At 39.6% G+C, this 23,635-nt stretch overlaps 1 protein-coding gene, 1 long non-coding RNA gene and 1 other non-coding gene across 10 annotated transcripts in view; all 3 read right to left on the reverse strand.

Annotated features, from left to right (window-relative positions):
- The window catches only part of LOC123995950 (zona pellucida-like domain-containing protein 1), a 50,938-nt gene extending 35,060 nt beyond the window's left edge, over nucleotides 1–15,878 (reverse strand). Inside the window, exons 1-6 of the mRNA XM_046299602.1 lie at nucleotides 15,747–15,878; nucleotides 15,033–15,146; nucleotides 14,083–14,303; nucleotides 13,183–13,364; nucleotides 12,667–12,739; nucleotides 10,291–10,388 (exon numbers count right to left, since the gene is read on the reverse strand). Coding sequence (XP_046155558.1) covers nucleotides 10,291–10,388; nucleotides 12,667–12,739; nucleotides 13,183–13,364; nucleotides 14,083–14,303; nucleotides 15,033–15,138 — 680 coding nt within the window. The 5' untranslated portion in view covers nucleotides 15,139–15,146; nucleotides 15,747–15,878. The remainder of the gene's footprint in view (nucleotides 1–10,290; nucleotides 10,389–12,666; nucleotides 12,740–13,182; nucleotides 13,365–14,082; nucleotides 14,304–15,032; nucleotides 15,147–15,746) is intronic.
- A 1,767-nt stretch (nucleotides 15,879–17,645) lies between these two features.
- On the reverse strand, nucleotides 17,646–23,204 carry LOC123994789. Of its 8 annotated transcripts, none has more exons than XR_006831718.1 (7): nucleotides 22,726–23,204; nucleotides 22,284–22,597; nucleotides 22,093–22,162; nucleotides 21,728–21,827; nucleotides 21,526–21,606; nucleotides 21,321–21,425; nucleotides 17,646–19,961 (listed from the first exon to the last, which is right to left on the reverse strand). It is a non-coding gene; the product is annotated as an uncharacterized LOC123994789 (long non-coding RNA). The 8 variants fall into 8 exon arrangements; XR_006831715.1 differs by lacking the exon at nucleotides 17,646–19,961 and adding an exon at nucleotides 20,232–20,340; XR_006831716.1 differs by lacking the exon at nucleotides 17,646–19,961 and adding an exon at nucleotides 20,746–20,805.
- trnaa-ugc lies at nucleotides 18,643–18,715 on the reverse strand. Its single transcript has one exon. It is a non-coding gene; the product is annotated as a tRNA-Ala (tRNA).
- Nucleotides 23,205–23,635: the final 431 nt, after the last annotated feature.

The raw sequence follows: 23,635 nt of genomic DNA on the forward strand, positions 1-23,635 counted from the left end.
ACACATCTGGTGCAAAGACTGTGCTTATTTCACGAATGCGCTTGTTATATCACCCATTTGGGTAGGCTGTGATACAATGATAAATTAACAGGCACTGCATCGATTATATGAAACGCAGGACAAGCTAGATAAACTAGTAATATCATCAACCATGTATAGTTAACTAGTGATTATGTTCAGATTGATTGATTTTTATAAGAGAAGTTTAATGCTAGCTAGCACCTTACCTTGGCTCCTTGCTGCACTCGCATAACAGGTAATCAGCCTGCCACGCAGTCTCCTCGTGGAGTTTAATGTAATCGGCCATATTTGGTGTCCAAAAATGCAGATTACCGATTGTTATGAAAACTTGAAATCGATTAAACGGCCAACCTCTAGTCTATAGTAATGCAAGGTCACTTTCATTATCATGTGAAACGTTAATTGCTATGGAAATGCTGGGATTAGATTTTCTATTAAAATTATGTTAAAAGGTTATGATGCAACTATGATGGTGATACGATATGGATGACATTTATCATCCTGAATATTAATGCTGTACTCACTTCCTGTTACACACATAGAATAGACACTCAACCATGCATATTGGCTGGGTTATTATATATTTGGACATCACACATTATAGTCTTACTCTTATACAGACATCGTACACACTCACTATATCACATCCAATATCATACACATCAACCTACTCAGATTTACTACACACATAATAGCTTGACTACATTTTTTTAACATCTGTGGCATTGGCTCACAGGCAAACAGGCAAGGGAATAAAACAAATATTGCTAGAACCTGTTTATTGAATTCAAAATATCAGACATTTGAAATCTCTAATTTCGACCGTCATAATACCTCTTATGGCAGTAACTTTACAAGCATTAATTATGGTCAATTTAGACTGAGAATAGTATCTAGTTATGATAAGGGGTGAAATAAGTATAGCCAGTTATAATTGTAATGGTTTATCAGATTATAAAAAAAAGATGATCAGTCTTTACGTGGCTAAAAGAAAAGGAATATAACATATACTATTTACAGGAAACTTACTCTACATCCTTAGATGAAGTTGTGTGGAAAAAGGAAAGGGGTGGTGAAATAACTTTCTGTCATGGACAAAGGAACTCAAAAGGCGTGATGATACTAATGAACAAAAATTTGGTTCTGAATATGTGAATAGTTAAGAATGATTCGCAAGGAAGGTGGATCTTTCTGAATATGAAAGTGGATGAAAAAGAGATTTGGCTCATTAATCTATATTGTCCAAATCAGGATGATCCATACTTCATTGAAAATATTTATAACAATTTATTGAACTTATCGGCAACAAGTACCTCAATGGACCGTAAAGGAAATCACTCTACAAACTATCACCATGCCCTTAAGGAAATCACAAATATTATGGACACATTAGAAATAGTGGATATTTATAGACTGAAAAACACTGACCTCGTGAGATATACACGGAGGAGACTTAATCAAGCTAGTCGTCTTGCCTACTTTCTTGTCTCTTTCTCTCTTTCATCAAAGGTTAAAAAAGTTTTAATAGGAGACAGAATGTGATTGGATCATCATCCTCTAATTGGCCTTCACATAACTCTTATTGAATTTCAGTATGGACGGGGATATTGGAAATTGAATCAAAGTGTACTGGAGGACAAATTCTTTTTAACTAAGACAAAATCATTTATAACTGAAATTTTCAAGTACAATATAGGTTCAGCAAATCCTTCATGTTTGGGATACCTTTAAAATGTACCCTCAGAGGTCATTCAATTCAATATTCATCAATAATAAAAAAAGCAGTTTCTTGCTAAAGAGACAAAACTAACGTAAATATATGAACTAATAGTACAGGTAGATAGCAATAAAAACAATACTACAGAGATACGAAATAATTTAGAGGAAAAACAAAAAGAATTGGAGGAACTTATTCAAGAACGATCAAATGCAATCTCTTACAAAAATAAAGCAAACTGGATGGAATATGGAGAAAAATGCATCAAGTTCTTCCTGAAACGCCAACACAGGAACTAATCATTTGCAGAAACTCGCTAAATATTTTGAGCAGATGTTTTCTTTTCCGTCTCATCCTCACCCACTGAATGACAATTACTGTAAGGAATAATGTAATTGTTGTGTATTGTTCCATGGACAATATGAACACGATATGAACTGATATGCCAGATATATATTTATATTAAAGCAAACAATTTTAAAAGAGAATAGTGTTTAATAAGATTTTTGTTGTGTGACTACCACATCGCTATACCCCACATCGCTATACCCCACACATACAGATAATTGTAAGGTCCCTCAGTTGAGCTGTCACACCCTGATCTGTTTCACCTGTCTTGTGCTTGTCTCCACCCCCACACCAGGTGTCTCCCATTTTCCCCCATTATCACCTGTGTATTTAGACCTGCATTTTCTGTTTGTCTGTTGCCAGTTCGTCTTGTCAGGTTGTACCGGTGTGTTTTTCCCGGTTTTTCTTTGCCTGCCCCCTGTGTCAAAATAAATATCTGCGTTTCGAACTATCCACCTCCTGGGTTTCACCCTGAGTTGTGATACGAGCAGTACATTTCAAACACAGATTAAACCACAAAAACCATGGATTTAAAAAAATATCCCTCACGAAGAAGGGCACCTGTTGGTAGGTAAACAAAATAAAAGCAGACATTGAATATCCCTTTGAGCATGATGAAATTATTAATGCCACTTTGGATGGTGTATCAATACACCCAGCCACTACAAAGATATGAAAGAAACCGCTAAGGGATTTCACCATGAGGCCAATGGTGACTCTAAAACAGAGTTTAATGGCTGTGAAAGGAGACAACTGAGGATGGATCAACAACATTGTACTTACTCCACAATACTAAGGGGAAAGTCTGTACATAAGGGAATTATTTCCATACATGCATCCTGTTTGCAACAAGGCACTAAAGTAATACTGCAAAACATTTGGCAAAGCAATTCCCTTTTTGTCCTGAATACAAAGTGTTGTGTTTTTATTTGATTAGCCTTAAACGTATTACTGAGTACCGCTCTCCATCCGCTCTTTTTCAAGCATAGTGGTGGCTGCATCATGTTATGTATATGCTGGTAATCGTTAAGGACTGGGGACTTTTTCAGGATAATAAAGAAATGGAATGGAGCTAAGCACAGGCAAAATCTTAGAGGAAAACCAAACACTGGGAGATTAATTCACCTTTCAGCAGGACAATAACCTAAAACACAAGGCCAAATCTACACTGTTGCATACCGAGTTAAAGCTTTGACTTAAATATACCTTAATCTATGGCAAGACCTGAAAATGGTTTGGCAATGATCAACAACCAATTTTACAGAGCTTGAAGAATTTTCAAACAATAATGGACAAATGTTGCACAATTAAGTGTGGAACGCTCTTAGAGACTTCCCAGAAAGATCACAGCTATAATCGCTGCCAAACGTGCTTCGACAAAGTATTGACCCAGGGGTGTGAATACTTATGTAAATGATAGATTTCTGTATTGTTTTCACTTTGTCATTATGGGGTATTGTGTGTAGATAGGTGAGAAAATATATATTTAATACATTTTAAATTCAGGCTGTAATACAACAAAATGTGGAATAATTAAATGTGTACTTTCTGAAGGCACTTCATGTGTCCACATTTGAAGTTGACAAAATGCTGGCCTGATAACTTGGGATGACATTTGGAGACTCAAGTTTTAGGCATCAGTAGCCATAACAGTATACTGATAAATCTACAGAGTTGATTTATTGAATATATTAATTATACTCGTCAAAAATATGACCGTAAGATGCAGTTATTTTAATGTTTTACTGAGTTACAGTTCATAAGGAATTCAGTCAAATTAAATAAATAAATTAGGCCAAAATCTATGGATTTCATATGACTGGGCAAGGGTGCAGCCATAGTTTGGCCTTGGAAGGCGAAGGCCCACTGGGGAGCCAGGCTCGGCCAATCAGAATTTGTTTTTCCCCACCAAAGGGCTTTAAAACAAACAGAAATACACCTCAGCACCCAACCCCATGATCCCTCAGGTGAAGAAGCCGGATGTGGAAGTCCTGTGGGTGTGAGGCCGGTTGGATGTACTGCCAAATTCTCTAAAACGACGTTGGAGGCAGCTTATGGTAGTGGAATGAACATTAAATGATCTGAAAACAGCTCTGGTGGACATTCCTGCAGTCAGCATGCCAATTGCACGCTCTCTCAAAACTGACACATCTGTGGCATTGTGTTAAGTGACAAAACTGAACATTTTACAGTGGCCTTTTATTGTCCCGAGCACAAGATGCACCTGTGTAATGATCATGCTGTTTAATCAGCTTCTTGATATGCCACACCTGTCAGGTGGATGGATTATCTTGGCAAAGGAGAAATTCTCAAACAGGGATGTAAACACATTTGTGCACAAAATCTGAGAGAAATAAGATTTTTGTGCAGATGAACCATTTCTGGAAAAAAAATCTTCCTATGAAACATGGGACCAACACTTTAGATGTTGTGTTTATATTTTTGTTCAGTGTGTTTGCCCAGCTTTTGCACTATATTTAAAAAAAATGTGTAATGTGTTACATTTTAGCCACTATCGGTAGCCACAGTCAGACATACCCATATATATTTATAACTGTCAGTGTGTTTCCTTACATTTTGCATCATTTCAATAAATCGTTAATTTACGCTCCTTTCCTCTCATGTTCGTATGGTTGTTTCTGAGGTACTCAATAGTGGATCATAGATTGTGCAATCATTTGGGACATGTCCATTTGAATCATTATGGACCATACCTATCAGTTTAAACCTGGAGCCTGGCGCACGGTTCACGGCGACTGGACTGTTGTCATTACAGTTCCATGATTAGTGAGGATTATTAGGGCAGATTTATAGGACTATTGTTCAACCCCTATTATACACTTTTCTCACCTTCCAATATTTTATGGATTTCAATAATTGAATATAGCAACTTTCAAGATGAATCAAACCACTGTATTTTTGATTCATCAATATACACTACATGACCAAAAGAATGTGGACACCTGCTCGTCGAACATCTCATTCCAATATCATGGGCATTAATATGGAGTTGGTCCCCCCTTTGCTGCTATAACAGCCTCCTTCTCTTCTGGGAAGGCTTTCCACTAGATGTTGGAACATTGTTGCACGGACTTCCTTCCATTCAGCCACGAGCATTAGTGAGGTCAGACACTGATGTTGGGCAATTACGCCTGGCTTGCAGTCAGCGTTCCAGGTCATCTTAAAGGTTTTCGATGAGCTTGAGGTCAGGGCTCTGTGCAGGCCAGTCAAGTTCTTCCACACCGATCTTGACAAAACATTTCTGTATGGACCTCGCTTTGTGCACGGGTGCATTATGCTGAAACAGGAAAGGGCATTCTCCAAACTGTTTCCACATATTTGGAAGTACAGAATAGTTTAGAATGTCTTTGTATACTGTAGCGTTAAGATTTCCCTAAGGAGCCTAGTCTGACCCATGAAAAACAGCCCCAGACCATTACAATTGGCACTATGCATCGGGGCAGGTAGCGTTCTCCTGGCATCCGCCAAACCCAGATTTGTCCGTCAGACGGTGAAGCGTGATTCATCATTCCAGAGAACACATTTCCACTGCGTCAGAGTCAGCAAGCTTTACCCCACTCCATCCCACTCTTGGCATTATGCATGGTGATCTTAGGGTTGTGTATGGCTGCTCGGCCATTTTTTAATTTTTAATTTATTTTACCTTTATATAACCAGGCAAGTCAGTTAAAAAGAAGTTCTTATTTTTGGGCTAACTGCCTTGTTCAGGGGCAGAACAACAGATTTGTACCTTGTCAGCTCAGGGATTTGATCTTGCAACTTTTCAGTTACTGGGCCAACGCTCTTAACTGCTAGGCTACCTGCTGCCCATAATGGAAGGCAGCGGTCAATGGTGAACGGGGCTTCTTTGACTTTGGAAAGCCCAATCTAGACATTAAACAGCTTCGCCACCCTGGCCTTGGAGGTTTCCGAGCCATCGTCCTCTACCCTGTTTCCCAAGGGGATCCTACCTCGGGTCCAGATCTTCCAAGCTTCCCCCCTTATCTGGCTGAGAGGGTGTCAGACTCCGGCCTCTTTGTCAGCCACGATGGATTCTACGGCTGGCTCAGGTCTATTTTCCCCACCTCCCATCGGTCCTCGAGGGGTCATAAAGATATCCTCCATTCCTGTCATTATTGAAAGAGATTGTGATCTCACATCTCAAAATAGGGCTACTTAATGTTAGATCTCTCACTTCGAAGGCAGTTATAGTCAATGAACAAATCACTTATCATAATCTTGATGTGATTGGCCTGACTGAAACATGGCTCAATCCTGATAAATGTAGGCCTCTTTTCCTGGTTACACTAGTGACCATATTATCCATGCATCCCGCAAAGATGGAGGTGTTGCTAACATTTACGATAGCAAATTTCAATTTATTTTAAAAAAGACGGTTTTCATCTTTTGAGCATCTTGTCATGAAATCTATGCAGCCTATTCAAACACTTGTTATAGCTACTGTTTACAGGCATCCTGGGCCGTGTACAGCGTTCCTCAATGAGTTACCTGAATTCCTATTTGACCTTAGATAATATTACATTTTTTGGTGACTTTAATATTCACATAGAAAAGTCCACAGACCCACTCCAAAAGGCTTTTGAAGCCATCATTGACTCAGTGGGTTTTGGCCAACATGCCACAGTCATACCCTGGACCTAGTTTTGTTCAGTGGAATAAGTATTGTGGATCTTAACCGTTTTCCCTTTAATCATGGACTATCGGACCACCATTTTATTATGTTTGCAATCACAACAAATAATCTGCTTAGACCCCAACCAAGGATTATCAAGAGCCGTGTTATAAATTCTCGGACAACCCCAGGATTCCTAGATGCCCTTCCAGAGTCCCTCCGCCTACCCAAGGACGTCAGAGTACAAAAATCATTTAACCACCTAACTGAGGAACTAAGTTCCTAATACCCTAGATGCAGTCGCACCCATAAAAACAATACCAAAAAAAACAAGAAACTGGCTCCCTGGTATACAGAAAATACCAAAGCCCTGAAGCAAGCTTCCAGAAAATTGGAACGGAAATGGCGCTCCACCAAACTGGAAGTCTTGCTTGGAAAAGCAGTACCGTGCAGTATCGAAGAGCCCTCACTGCTGCTTGATCATCCTATTTTTCAAAATGTATTTTTGTCGCAAAGCTAACTAAATTGCAGCATTCCCCAAGAGAGAATGGCTTTCACTTCAGCAGTGATGAATTCATGAACTTCTTTGACGAAAAGATCACGATCATTTACATTTACATTTAAGTCATTTAGCAGACGCTCTTATCCAGAGCGACTTACAATTAGAAAGCAAATTACGGACTCGTTGAGTCTGCGAATTTCTCCAAAGCTCAATTGTCCAGGCACAACACTGCCAGGACCTAGGATCAAAATCACTCACGTTTTTTAATCCTATATCTCTTGAAACATTCATGAAAATAGTCTTGGCCTCTAAACCTTCAAGCTGCATACTGGACCCTATTCCAACAAACAATTGAAAGAGCTGCTTCCTGTGCTTGGCCTTCCTATGTTGAACATAATAAACGGCTCCTTATCCACCGGATGTGTACCAAACTTACTAAAAGTGGCAGTAATAAAGCCTCTCTTGAAAAAGCGCAGAAAATGTAAAAAACTAATCGGCCCATATGGAATGTTCCATTCCTCTCAACATTTCTAGAAAAAGCTGTAGATCAGCAACTCACTGCCTTCTTGAAGACAAACAATGTATATGAAATGTTTCAGTCTGGTTTGACCCCATCATAGCACTGAGACTGCTCTTGTGAAGGTAGTAAATTACCTTTTAATCCATTAAATATTAGAAGGTGAGAAAAGTGTACAATAGGGGTTGAACAGTAGTCCTGTAAATATACCCTAATAATCATGGAACTCTGATGACAACAGCTCAACTGTTCAGTCGCCAGGCGCAAGGTTTAAACTGCCTTGTGTGGTCTGAATTCCATAATAATTCAAGTAGGTTACACATTCCAGATTACTGCACAACTTTGAATTTGTTAGCCTAATATGTTTCATGATTCACTTGGAACAACCACAGGAACGTGACAGAGGAAAGAAAAGTAAACTAACAATGGAATGGAATGATGCTAAATGTAAGGAAACTAACACTGAAGTGACAGAAATAAATGTATGCTGGTATAACTAACGTTGTCTACCGATAGTGGACAATATTTAACGCGATACAAATGGTAAAAAAAATACAGTGAAAAGTTGGGCCAATATACAGCGTATCTGTAAATACACCTCCACCACACCTTCATTTCTTTGATCTCCACCCCAGACAAGTAGCAGGTGAGTAGCATGCTATTCTCATGCTTAAGTTCACTGTCAGAATACTTGCAGAGAGAAAAGTGTATTAAAACTGAATTATGCTCCATTTTCACACTTTTAACTTTTGGTTGGAATTCCTTCCATCTGAGGAAGTGTAAATTTAAAACTCATAAGCTAGATTGATAAATATAATAATATTGAGTTGCAACCCCCCTTTTTTCCCTCAGAACACCTGCCTTCCTGAACGGTATGACGGTTGCGTGGTTCCATGGTGTTTATACTTGCGTACTATTGTTTGTACAGATGAACGTGGTACCTTCAAGTATTTGGAAATTGCTCCCAAGGATGAGCCAGACTTGTGGAGGTCTACAGTTTTTTTTATGAGGTCTTGGCTGATTTCTTTTGATTTTCCCATCTCAAGCAAAGAAGCACTGAGTTTGAAGGTAGGCCTTGAAATACATTCACAAGTACACCTCCAATTGATTCAAATTATGTCAATTTTCCTATCAGAAGCTTCTAAAGCCATGACATAATTTTCTGGAATTTTCCAAGCTGTTTAAAAGCACAGTCAATTTAGTGTATGTAAACTTCTGGCCCACTGGAATTGTGATACAGTGAATTATAAGTTAAATAATCTGTCTGTAAACAGTTGTTGGAAAAATTACTTGTCATGCACAAAGTAGATATCCTAACCGGCTTGTCAAAACTATAGTTTGTTATCAAGAAATGTGTGGAGTGGTTGAAAAACGAGTTTTAATGACTTCAACCTAAGTGTATGTAAACTTCCGACTTTAACTGTATATACTTTTTTTTTAAATGTAAAATCTGTAAAAGAGTAGGAGAGCCATACACTCTAGGAGCTCAGATGCAATAATTTTATAAACAACATTTTGACAGCCAAGCTGTTTTCATTTCGACGGCCGAGCTGTCTTCATCAGGGTATTATATGAAGACAGCTTGGCTGTCTAAATGTTGGTTATTTAATTATTGCATCTGAGCTCCTAAAGTGTGAGGATCTCCTTTTCTTTTTCAAGAGTTCAAATAAAATAAAATGTTATTAGTCACATGTGCCGAATACAACAGGTATTCATTCACCTTACTGTGAAATGCTTACTTACAGGCTCTAACCAACAATGCAGTTGAAAAAAAAATATGGATAAGAATAAGATTAAATCAGCAAGTAATTAAAGAGCAGCAATAAAATAACAATAGCGAGACTATATACAGGGGGGTACCGATACAGAGTCAATGTGCGGGGGCACCGGTTAGTTGAGGTAGTATGTACATGGAAAGGGGGGGGGGGGTGCACTACAAATAGTCTGGGTAGCCATTCGACTAGATGTTCAGAAGTCTTATGGCTTGGGGGTAGAAGCTGAATAGAAGCCTTCTACTCTGCTAGCTACTGTAGCACCACGCCTAAAGAGGTGTGCATTTCTTTCGCATTCACAGCAAATCTGATCTACTGTAGAGCTGTATGTAGGGTAGTGGGATAATGATTCCCATTGTGTGTAGTGAAAATATGTATTTTTACATTCCTGCTAAATAATATTATAGTATTGTTTAACTCCAAAAGTGAAAAAAAAATGGTACACTCACTAAGGTGGAACATACAGTTCAGGGACAGTATTCATAAAGCATCTCAGAGTCAGAATGCTGATCTAAGATCAATTTGAACTTTTGGATCCTAATAAACAAGACTCACATGGACATGAAGAGACCTGATCCCAGATCAGCACTCTTACTCTGACAATACATACGTTTGCACTGCGGTAACATTTTTGCAGCTGCCGTGGTTGTCACTTTCCCACCAATCAAATGTTAAAGTCCCTAATGTACATTCCACAATTGCCCGAAGTTCAAGAAGGGCCTGCAAGACATGTGTTATATGGCTCTTGGAAGTTCTTGATGAAATTAAATGATTGGTTACCTCCTGTCCAAGTTGGTAGCTTTGACTGCTGCAAACACACGTGTCTTCAGTGTGAGCCCCGCCATAGGAATTGACAGCTGCTGAACGTATGATGAGTCCTTTACAGAGACAAACACAGAAAGAAATCAACAAGTCACAATAGTTTTAATCCCTCATATTAACATTTAGATGAGGACAGGATTCATGAATTGCACTGGATTTGTAATCTGAGTTCGAAAAAATACCCTTTTTTTCATTATTATTATTCTTTTTAGCAATACATTTTGGGTAAATTGCCACAAACCACCTTCATTACTGGAATAAAAAATAGTTCGGTATGCACAGTTTTGTAACCTGTAAATGTATAATAACTACACTACCCCTGTATTTCCTATCCACTGTGAAATTCCCAGTCATTAAAACTACTGGTCCTTCTGTAGCTCAGTTGGTAGAGCATGGCGCTTGTAACGCCAGGGTAGTGGGTTCGATCCCCGGGACCACCCATACGTAGAATGTATGCACACATGACTGTAACTCGCTTTGGATAAAAGCGTCTGCTAAATGGCATATATTATTATTATTATTATTATACTCAATACTTCCTTTCAGAAGGAGATTAAATGAATGTAGTGTCTTTATGCTTAATATATATTTCTGGTACGATGGACTTTTATTTACCATTTTGCTCTACAGTGCCTTCAGAATTTATTCACACCCGTTGACTTTTTCCGCATTTTGTTGTGTTACAGCCTGAATTTGAATAAATTGAGATTGTTTGTTACTGGCCTACACACCATACCCTATAATGTCAAAGTGGAATTATGTTTTTCGTGTTTTATTAAATAAATGAATAAAAAATGAAAATCTGAAATATCTTGAGTCAATAAATATTCCATTTTGTTATGGCAAGTCTAAATAAGTTCAGGACCAAATATTTGCTTAACAAGTCACATAATTTACATTTACATTTAAGTCATTTAGCAGACGCTCTTATCCAGAGCGACTTACAAATTGGTGCATTCACCTTATGACATCCAGTGGAACAGTCACTTTACAATAATCTAATAACATGCATGGACTCACTGTGTGCAATAATAGCATTTAACATCATTTTCATCATGACTACTTAATCTCTGTACCCCACGCATACAATTATCTGTAAGGTCGAGCAGTGAATTTCAAACACAAATTCAACCACAAAGACCAGGGAGGTTTTCCAATGCCTCGCAAAGAAGGGCACCTATTAGTAGATGGGTATAAATAAAAAAGCAGACATTGGATATCCCTTTGAGGATGGTGAAGTAATTAATTACACTTTGGATGTGTATCAATAGACTCAGCAACTACAAAGATACATCCTTCCTAACTCAATTACCGGAGAGGAAGGAAACCGCTCAGGGATTTCACTGAGGCCAATGCTGACTCCAAAACTATTACAGAGTTTAATGACTGTGATAGTACAAAACTGAGGATGGATCACCAACATTGTAGTTACTCCACAATACTAACCTAATTGTGAAAAGAATAAACAGAATAAAAATATCCCTAAACATGCATCCTGTTTGCAACAAAGCACTGAAGTAATACTGCAAAAAAATGTGGCAAATTATTTAACTTTTTATCTTGAATAAAGTCTTATGTTTGGTGCTAATTCAATTCAACACATTACTGAGTACCACTCTCCATACTGTCAAGCATAGTGGTGGTTGGATAATGCTTGTCATCATTAAGGACAAGGTAGTCTTTCAGGATAAAAAAACTTTATGGAATGGAGCTAAGTACAGGCAAAATCCTAGAGGAAAACCTGGTTCAGTCTGCTTTTCCATATGAATTCACCTTTCAGCAGGACAATAACCTAAAACACAAGGGCAAATCTACACTGGAGTTGCTTACCAAGAAGACAATGAATGTTCCTGTGTGGCCGAGTTAAAGTTTTGACTTAAATCTGCTTGAAAATCTATGGAAAGACCTGAAAATGGTTGTCTAGCGATGATCAACAACCAATTTTACAGAGCTTGAAGAATTTTTAAAATAATAATGGGCATATGTTGTACAATCCAATACAGCTGTAATTGCTGCCAAAGGTTATTCTAACATTTATTGAAGGTATACAGTATCTAATCAAGACGTTTAAAAAAAAAATAATAATAAAAAAAATGTTAGAATGTTTCTTCCACTTTGACATTACAGAGTACAATTAAATCAATTTTAATCCCACCTTGTAATACAACAAAATGTGGAAAAGGACAAGGGGTGTGAATAGTTTCTGAAGGCACTCTATGCACATTTTATTCCCGGATGCAGACTTTGCATGTATAATATGGTTAGTAAATCTAGCAGTGAATCATAAAGTGTATCATAGCAAATGCAATTGTGTCATTTGTAAAATGTACTTACATTGTAAAGCAGTAGACTCAAAGTACTGACAAAAGTACCATTGCTGTCCTTCACTGATATTGCAGCAGCTGACCTTGAATAAACATGAAAATTAAAGTTATGCTAAACATGTTTTATTGTCTGATTTATATCCAACATTGAGTCACATTTGCATATTGTTTATCTTGGTTTACTTTCAGATATCTTGATAAATGTAACATGTCAGTGTGATACATCATTCTCTTTTAACATAAAACTTAGATTCTATGACCTTCTCAAATCATGTGTTATCTTCGTTGTGCTCTCCAATAATTTTTCATTTTGGTCATTTTCAGTTTACTGCATCCCTGTGTACAGTATATCTAAAATGGTAATCATTTAAGTTCATTGACAACACAATTTTGACACATTCCAATGACTTTCCACTGACTTTGAATCATCTCTTATTAATTGTATTATGAATTCAGGGGAATTGTAGACATGTAAAATGGATAAGAATCATCATAGAAACTTGAGGGATTATTTCACAGCACTTACGAAGCCAACTGTGTATTGTTCACCAGGTATTCCAGAGGGTAGCTACAGCTGAATTTGTAGAGCAGACCTGGCAGGTAGCTAATGATAGTTGGGGGGTCTGGTGTATCGATGTACCCTGATATGTTCCCAATCTGCACCAGTGAGAGGTTCCCATAAGCATTAGGCCCCTGAGCCGTGGAAACCTGCAACACAAAATCAGTGGTGAATGCCTGCCCCATCCCATCCCCACCATTATGAGAGTCAAGGAGAGAGGGCCAGTGGCGATAACATCAACCATACTATTAAGCTAATGCCCCCTCATCGTGCTAATCCCTAACTCAATTCCTTTTATCACAGCATCAGCGGCCCAGGAACCAAACTACAATCAAAACAACAAAATGGGGAAGAAAGCAACCTTAGTAAAGGCTCCTCTCGAATCTCTCCCGCTGTTTCTAGGAACAAGCAATCACCTCTTCGGGGCTTCCGTTCTCCCAACTCCAACCTCCACTACAATTACTGAACCACTGTTGGAAACTAAAATATAGGTTGTCAACATCAAAACATAGACACTGTAGATGACTGTGTGTACATTTGTAAGATGATTCCTAATAGTAGGACATTTTATTTAGTTGTTTATCTCTTATTGTTTTTGCTGCCTTTTAGAATAATTTATGGCTTGGGCTTGATGTAAGTGCTCTGTGGTTGGAGCCACGGTAAGAGGATCCACGATCTGTCATGGACTCTTTTAGAGTTTTCCGGATACAGATTAACCTTAGTCCTGGACTTCAAGATATGCTCAATAAATAATCTCCATCGAAAGTGCTTTTTCGTCCAGACCTTAATCTGTTTCCAGGAAACTGACCCATAGGTGTGATAGAAGGCATTATAAACAGGTGGTTGGAATAAGCATGGGTCTCTTACCACCAGGGCATTGCCACATGTCTCCAGGGTGGCTAGGCTAATGCTGAAGAGGACCACGGTGGGGAAGGTGTTGTTATTGATGAAACCACGGCAGTGGGCATCTCCATGGCGACCGTTGAGGGCCAGGTCAGTGTCGGTGTAGCCGGAGAAGAGAACAGGACAAAAGTTGATCTTGAGGGTGATTGTCTGCACCCCACAGTACACACTAATGTCCCGCTCCGCTGGGAGAGAGCAGAGAAAACAACAACAGTTATTATCACAGCACAAAATCATATTATGGCCTTACATGCATTTTTTTCAAAGAGGGATAACTAAACAAGGCTAAAGAAAAAGACTAAAGAAGGCTCACACTGGCGTTGATCATTTTATTGATTTGAACTCTACTTGGAAATGTCTATATTAAGAGCATCTTGATGGGTTGCATCACTGCCTGGTACGGCAACTGCACTGCCCACAACCGCAAAGCTCTACAGAGGGTGGTGCGGATGGTTGAATAGTTCACTTGGTGCGAGCTCCCTGCCTTCCAAGACATCTACAGCAGGTGATGCTTGAGGAAGACCCGAAGGTCGTCAAGGACTACAGTCACCCGGACCATGGACTGTTAACCCTGTTACCATCTAGCAAGCAGTATCGTAGCATCGGGTCTTGGACCAAAGGCTCCAAGACAACTTCTACCACCAGGCCGTCAGACAGTTGAACAGCTAACAATAACATTGTATTTGATTATAAGTGTAAATAAAGGTTTCACTGTTTTTCCGAAGACAGAAAAGAACATGTAAACTTCCTGAAATATATACGAAATAGCAACTATTCACAATCCTAAACATGTTACATGCATCAGTCCAATATGAGTTAAGTTAAAGTTCTATGTTATATTCATAAAGTTATATGAATAACCTGCATTGAAGTTGTATTGAATTAAAATTTAAATAATGTATTTATTTTCTCACCAGGGAAGCGGCTGTGGAAGTTGGCATCACAGTTGTATCCATTGAATTGTGCTCCAACTGATAATGCCTTACTTATAAGCAAAAGGATCAAACATATTCGTTCCATTTCAGCACCTGGAGGAAAACAACGTTTTTTCATCGTTTTTTATCTTCCATATCATACATATTTTGGTTTAAGAGCTTCAGTTTAGTGTACGTCATGGGAATAAAAAAGTAACATGATTTTGTTAGTTATTTCAGAAATCACAATGAGACAAACCTTAACTTCTATGAAGAATAAGGTGCAAGAAATCCACCTTCAATCTAATTCAAAAAGGGATACTTTGTAAATCCTAGTTATTGCCAACAGCAATAGTGTTAACACATAAAGACAATTATTCTGCTAGCTTTTTGGAGTCTGAACATTATCTATCTCAAATGCAGATTCGTTAAGATACTATTATTCGGTAAAACCATGGCCAAAACAGCCAAATATTGATATAATCCACTGGCAACAAGTCTTTGTTTTCACAACATCTAAAAGCCTTTTATCAGATGATGATAATATGCATATGGTATCTTATGATGATCAGATAAAGGTTTTTGTTGTGGAGAAACAGCAACTTTTCAAGCAGCTGGGTTCCCTTGGTCAATGCTTGTTGAGCTTCCCTGGCTATCAGTGTAGTTGAGTTGTTCAAGGTTGTCAAGGTTAAAAACTGCCCCAGTGCTACTCACCCTGGTCCTTGGAAGTCGACGAATCAGCGGTTCTCCATATGCTCGGGACTGCTGCATGTGATGGAATGATCCGCACAGCATCCCTACACCACAACTAGAAACATGGCGTGGGTCGGGGGGAAAAGAGCCCGGCAACATAAGAGATTCATTATTTGAACACGTCAACAACAAAAAAAAGGGCTGTCCAGGAGAACATGGGAAAGTCCATCAAATCTGAATGTGTTTATACAAATCCTTTCACAGAGCCAGAAACATGAGCAGGTTTTGAAGTTTCCCACTCATATCCTTTCTGCTTGATCTGGCTCTGTCAGCGCACACAAACGGTTTGACGCTGCATGAGGTCCGTGCTGGGGGAATTATCTTTTCATCGGCCTACGGAGTGGGTGCAGCGCGCTGACTGAGCAGCTCTTTCTCTCTTGCCAGCAGTGGGCCCAGGTCTTTTCACGCTTTGTGTCCAGCCTTCCTCCATCAACACATCTCTGCTGGCCTTCCCTGGTATCCTCTCTGGGGTGGCGAGCCACCACCTGTCCTCCCTGATGTCTCAACTTTGACTCCTGCTCTCAGTCTCCCACATGGGGAGAGGAAAAAGCCTCACAGTCATTTTTAAGGGATTAGCAAGTCCCTAGTGTCATATGTTCTATATGGACAGCACTATATGTGCAGGGCTAGATAATGTGAACCATATAGACAAAGTGCAGATAGGACCTCTTCTGTGGGTGCAGAGTTCTAGGTATTACGTTTGTGCTAAAAAGCTAAAACAGAACTCACACTTGTTCTCAATGGGTCATTATGTTAGCTAGTTCTCCAGTTTGCCTCCCCATCAGTGACATATTGTATACTTACATCTCAATTGTATGTTGTTTCCTGTATTGATAGGGCCAATTTCATCTAATCCTGGACTAAAAAGCAAGATCAATAGAGAATATCCATGAAAAATATTTTTAATCTGTGTCCGAGAAACCGCCCCCCCCTCTCCCCCATAGTTTGGTATAAAGAGCTCATAACTTCTTATGCTGCATGACACACAAGTCAAGTGATCCATTATTACCCATGAAGGGTTATTCAGGTGATTAAAAAACAGACATCACAAAAATTGATAGCTGGTTAATGTTGCCAGATGATTCTCTCTTTGGAGCTTTAACTCACATCAGTATAGATGGACCTGTAATGTATGTGTGTGTGTGTGTGTCCTTCTTACCTTACCTATATTGGATCTAAAATTTACCCAACTATGATCTCCGCTCATGTCCAATCATCCGTGGACAATAGTTTCTTGGTTAGGTCACCCGATCATATCCAAGATATACAGTACGAGCGCTATCCTTATTCAATGTTCTCGGCCTTTCATTCCAGTGTTGTGTAAAGTGATGCAGGTGAAGTACAGTTAAGGCTCCAGAGACAGTGGCAGAAAAATTCAGGAGTCAGTCCCAATAACCAAACTTCCCTTTTCTACACTTTGGTTCAGGGAGATCTTAAGGCGGTTGTGTGAGAGAATATATTTTTATTTTTATTTCACCTTTATTTAACCAGGTAAACTAGTTGAGAACCAGTTCTCATTTACAACTGCAACATGGACAAGATAAAGCAAAGCAATGCGACACAAACAACAACACAGAGTTACACATGGAATAAACAAGCATACAGTCAATAACACAAAAAAAGAAAGTCTATGTCTGTGTGCAAATGGCTTGAGGAGGTAAGGCAATAAATAGGCCATAGTAGTGAAGTAATGACAATTTAGCAAATGAACACTGGAGTGATAGATGAGCAGATGATGATGTGCAAGTAGAAATACTGGTGTGCAAAAGTGCAGAAAGTAAATAAAAACCATATGGGGATGAGGTAGGTAGATTGGGTGGGCTATTTACAGATGGGCAATGTACAGCTGCAGCGATAGGTTAGCTGCTCAGATAGCTGATGTTTAAAGTTAGCAGTGTTGCCAACTCCTCAGTAAAGAAAGTAGCTATTGGCTGTCCTAAAAGACGCTAGAAGTCGCTAAATGACGTCATCACCTAATTTGCATAACTGGCCATGATCATGTAATTGTGATGGATGCTGTTTGAGAGAGGAATAACTCCGTGGGAAAGACAAGAAGTGAGTAAAAAAAACACCCTAAATATGTTTCGAACTACAAATGAACTTTCTTCTGTCGATTCTTGTTTATTTTTATTTCACAATTCCAACCCTCCTCCTTTATCCGGGCTTGGGACCAGCAAAAGTGACCCAAAAGAGATATTCTCGCGGAGAAACTTAGTTTTAATTGTATTTTTAATTGTATTTTTTTGTTTTTCAGTTTAGTTTTCTCAATTTGGTTTGGTTTTTACCTTATGGTCCACCTAGGAGCCTACAACAAGTCACAGTAAAACATTAACATTTTTAACCATAACATTAAAAAAATATATATAATAATTCTATACAATCTACATTAACAATCTAAATGGACCAAAAAGAGACAATAGAAAAAACTTTCAATGGCAATGTGAGAAAATGATGGTAACTAGTCTGGCCCTAATTCAGGTTAATTGTGGTTTTTAAAATGTAAGCCAGGGCGGGATCAGCCAGCGGCGGTATCCCACATTCATATACAGTCTGGACGCGGAGGGGTGAACTATTAATACAATGTAGTTTTTATATACACCACTCAATTGAAACTACAATGAAATGATAGCAGCAATTCTTAAAACAGGTACGGACAGGGATCGAAAACATGATCTTCAGTTTTTGAAAATTATGCCTTAAAAGTTAGCAACCATGCACCTTCTGTTCTATAAATGTACTAACAGGGATTGAACGCATATTTTTCAGATTACAAGACCAAATGATTTTGCACATCTCTGCTTCCTGCTTAGAATTTCAACATTCTGGAAAGTTGAAATTGGGTCTTCGCAAAAAAAGATGGAAAAGCTGGGGGGTTGAACCCAGGACCTCATACATGCAAAGCATGCGCTCTACCACTGAGCTACATCCCCTTTCTGGGAAAGACAAAAATGTTGCTTATTTTTTTAAACGTCACCTTTATTTAACCAGGTAAGTCAGTTTAGGACAAGTTCTCATACACAACTGCGACCTGGCCAAGATAAAGCAAAGCAGTGCAACACAAACAACAACACAGAGTTAAACATGGAACAAACAAGCGCACAATCAATAACAAAATAGAAGGGAAAAAAATATTTTATAAAAGCAATAAATAAGCCATAGTTGCGAAGTAATCGCAATTTAGCAAATGAACACTGGAGTGATAGATGAGCAGATGATGATGTGCAAAGTAGAAATACTGGTGTGCAAAAGTGCAGAAAGTAAATAAAACCATATGGGGATGAGGTAGGTAGATTGGGTGGGCTATTTACAGATGGACAATGTAGCTGATGTTTAAAGTTAGCAGTGTTGCCAACTCCTCAGTAAGGAAAGTAGCTATTGGCTGTCCTAAAAAAGTTGCTAAATGACATCATCACCTAATTTGCATAACTGGCCATGATCATGTAATTGTGATGGAGAATGCCTCTACCCTCTGTGTTCCTGCATAAACTCCACCACCCACACTATGATCCAACTAGTGGTCAGTATGCACTACAACACCCTCACATGATCGCTAACATTACTGGTTTCAGTGGGAATGATGGTATATGGTTCAGGCATTAATGACAAATATTTAAAAAATAAGATACCCAAGTTACCAGAGTCTACAATGGCAGACTGTTAATGTAGAGTAGGGATAGCGAGAAGTAACATTCAAGACTGAAGCAATTATCCCCTCTAATGGTATACTTTATGCTGTACCAGGTTACTACACACACTGATAATACAAAACATTGAGGACACCTGCTCTTTCCATGACATAGCTTTCACTTGGACAGTCTATGACCCCTTATTGATGTCACTTGTTGAATTCACTTCAATTAGTGTAGATAAAGGTTGAGTAAAGAAAGATTTTAATCCCTTGAGAGAATTGAGACATGGATTGTGTGTGTCATGCAGAGGGTGATTCAGCAAGACAACTGAGTTAATTGCCTTTGAACGGGGTATGGTCCAGGCGCACCGGGTGAAGTGTGTCAAGAACTGCAACACTGCTGTTTTTTTCATGCTCAACCGTTTCCCATGTGTCTCAAGAATGGTCCACCACCCAAAGGACATCCAGCCAACTTGACACATCATGGGCCAGCATCCTTGTGGAACGCTTAGGGCAGCTTGTAGAGTCCATGCTGAAATGAGGCTGTTCTGAGGGGAAAAGAGTGTGCAACTCAATATTAGGAAGAAGGTTCCTAATCTATTGTGCACTCAGTGTATGTAGTCCTACATGTTTTTAAATAGTACAGTATCACAAACCACAGTACAAAACCATATAAAGTGTGGGCCTGTAGTATCTGTAAATCAACTAAACGTTGTTTGTTATTTCCATATGCAGATAATTTAGCATAATTGTTTATGTAAGCTCTAAGAAGAGAAAATTGTCATAAAATCAAATAGATGAAAAGACGGAAACAAAAATGGTTTTAAACTACAACTTATTTTATTTAAAAAATGTCAAATTCAGTACAAAGTAATGTAGTGCATTGGTGTCTAGATCCCTGCGTGGTTGCAAAGTGTCACAAGAATCCTGTGGGGAGAGAAAACAAGAGAATACATTAAATTAACGGGTGTTAACTACTCAGGGTTCAACAAAGCACTTTAAGTCCTCAATTCCTTCAAAAGAGAGAGAGAAGGAGAAAGGAGTATGGTCCCTGCAGTAGGACTACATGATGGCCATGAGGTTCTCCAAGTGGTACTCCAGGAGGCTGGAGAGCTCAGTGACCAGTGACTCTGGGTTAAAGTACCAGGCCAGCTGCTGGCCAAACTGTTATGCTGATGAATGAGGACCCAAAAGCGACTTAATGAAAACAGAGTCTTTATTCCAGTATATGACAAAAGCAAATCCTGGAAAAATCAAGAAGAAAACAAAACAGGAAAAAACTTAAATCCACTCGTAGTAACGAGGACAGACTGGAGACTCGACCATTGACTGCAGGTTGCTTCGGGAAGGCACCGAACGTAGCAGACTAAGACACCTGCTCACACGCAGCATCTGAAGGAGACAAAACACGACAGGGCGAGACAAGGACACAGAACGGCATACATCATACAAGGATCCGACAAGGACAGAAGCGGAAAACAAGGGAAGAAATAGGGCTCTAATCAGAGGGCAAAATAGGGGACAGGTGTGAAAAGAGTAAATGAGTGAGGTAGGAGAATGAGGAACAGCTGGGAGCAGGAACGGAACGATAGAGAGAAGAGAGAGAGGGAGGGGGAGAGAGAGGGATAGAAAAAGGGAACGAACCTAATAAGACCAGCAGGGGGAAACGAACAGAAGGGAAAGCACAAGGACAAGACAATATATGACAAAACATGACACAAACATGTCATCTAGCAGAGCCATCAGCCTGCCCTGAAGAGAACACCACACAACACATAGAAAATGGCTCTGAGTTACTCGTTTATCAAGAGGAGAGAGACAATTAGAAATACTCCCCCTAAAATGGCATTGAATCCTGATTAACCATAAATAAGGAAGTAAAAAGGAAGTAACCACTTGACTCTTACATTGAGCAGCAGCAGGTATCTGTCAGCCTCTGGCTCCATGTTGGCAGCAGTGGGCAGGAAGAAGTACAGGAGAGTGAACAGACGCTCCACGAACCCACCAGGGTGCTAAAGGAAACAAAGGAGGACAAAAGAGGAGAGAAGAGGAATTTAAGTGAAACTGCGAATAGAGAGAGATCAAAACATGTACCAGTGAGATGCTACTTACCACCATCAGGGACTTCTGAGCTGTCATCATCCCAAACAGCACCAGCTCAAAGAGGACATCTATCATGTTCACATGATGGATCTAGGACAAGAAAACACGTTTGGAGAAAATAGGAATGATTTCATATAGATCAGCTACTGTGATGTATAAAATACATGCATGTGGAAGAACTCAGTGAAACTTGAAAGAGTTATGAACTCACCTTTGCCACAGCCAGCTCCCTCTCAATGTCATTCCACTTGGAGGGGTCACTCAGGTAGTCCACAAAAATCGTTATAGGTACGGATGAACTTGGCCTCGTCCTATGACAAAGAAAAGAGCATCTTAGTGAACAGAACACATTTCCCCTCAGGGACGCTCTCTTTCCCTTGAAAGAGAATGAGTTAGTGAGTTATCATGTGGTTGGCCTGAACCAGTGCGCCCAGGAGGACCTTTCCCGCCACAAACAGATGGTTCCTGCTCAGGGTGGAACCAAGCAGGGTCTAGGGAAGAGTTAGTGTGAGACATCTTCTTCTAGGAGACAGAACAAGAAGTCACAGAGAAAAAAAGGAAAATGGGTCCACTCACAGTGAAGGCCTGGCGCAGGGAGACGAGCCTCAGGGCGATGTCCTCCACTCTCTTGGTGGTAAGGTAGAGGCTGTGAAAGGGAGGGAATGGAGCATGTCAACCATTAGAGTCAATGGGAGATAACAACATTGTGACCACTATCCTTCAGCATCTGACAAGCCCAGACTACACAGACATTTAGAGGAACTCACTTTAGCAGAGGAACCTCCCTCTCCTCAGGCAGCAGGTCCTCCTCCCAGCCCTGCGACAACAAAACAAGCATTCAAAATCAGTGACCAGTGCAATGACATAACAAACAATCGGTCAATGGAAGGATCTTAATGCTCCTTGTCAATAGTATGTGTGTGTAACGTCTGATCTCATAGCAGTTGTGGCCCTCAGGCTCTGGGTCAGTGAACTGCTGAGTGGTGGGCGTAGAGAAGGAGGCAGCCTCCGATCACGCTGAAGAGAGAAGCCCGTCCAGCCCCATGTGGAGAGTGGCGTACACCACTGAAACATCAGTCTGCTGCTCAAAAGAGATAAACAACAAAACAACATCAACAAAACCACTTCAGCAATTGCTGTGACACATTTCCATCAAGATCAAATGACTGACAATGTAGATTAGGATTAGCTAGTTACAAAGACACATACCTGGGATCCCTCACGCATGTTGGTGATGATGGGACTGATGAACTGGAAAGTTCTCCAAGCTTTAACCACCGGACCGACATTGTTCTGCACATTACAATATATTCATGTTGGAAACAGTAAACATTGTAACCGTGATGTGACTGTGTGTGACTGTGTGTGTGTGGGGGTCTCTTATCCTGATCACAACAGGCCCACGGTACAGGGGGCTGAACCTAATTGGAATCAGTGGACTCCTAAATTAGAAAGCAGACAAGAGATTTGTTTCATGTTAAAGAGGCACAACTTGAATATCTGGGATATTTTTCAAACATAAAACCCCAAACTTTCAGAAAATCTTACCTCAAGGATAGTCTGCACATCTGGCACATCCTCAAGGATGATAGCAGCATTCTGGACATCAAGGAGGACTGGCAGCTGTGGAACATCTGGCCCATCATCCAATGGCACATCCAACTGGACCTCATCCAGGACAGTTGTTTCTAAAATGAGGAACATTGGAATATAAAATAAACTATTGTTAGGACATAAAATGTATCATAATTGCTAATACTAGCTAGCTAGGTAGCAAAAGTCGATTGCTTAGCAACAGTTACTAAAGTTAATGTTAGCTTGCAAGCTAGCTACAACATTTCTAGCACAAGCATTTTTGCCAAGTCTGAATGATAGAAATACACAACATTTCGCAAATTATAATGACATTGTTAAATGTAGTAAAAGAAGAGTTGTAAACTCCACATGCCCTCTTCGAAGTCGCTGTCGTTGTCTGTTGATAAAAGGATATGTAGAAGGGTGAGCCGGTTAAGGATCGATTCAGACAAGGTGGTAGATTGTACGACAAGCGACAGTTTATTCAGAGGGAGAATATCTGGTACACGTATATACGGCTCTCCCATTCGCTCGTACAGAACAG

The sequence above is a fragment of the Oncorhynchus gorbuscha genome, linkage group LG14, assembly GCF_021184085.1.
Source record: "Oncorhynchus gorbuscha isolate QuinsamMale2020 ecotype Even-year linkage group LG14, OgorEven_v1.0, whole genome shotgun sequence".
NCBI classification, from domain to species: Eukaryota; Metazoa; Chordata; class Actinopteri; order Salmoniformes; family Salmonidae; genus Oncorhynchus; species Oncorhynchus gorbuscha.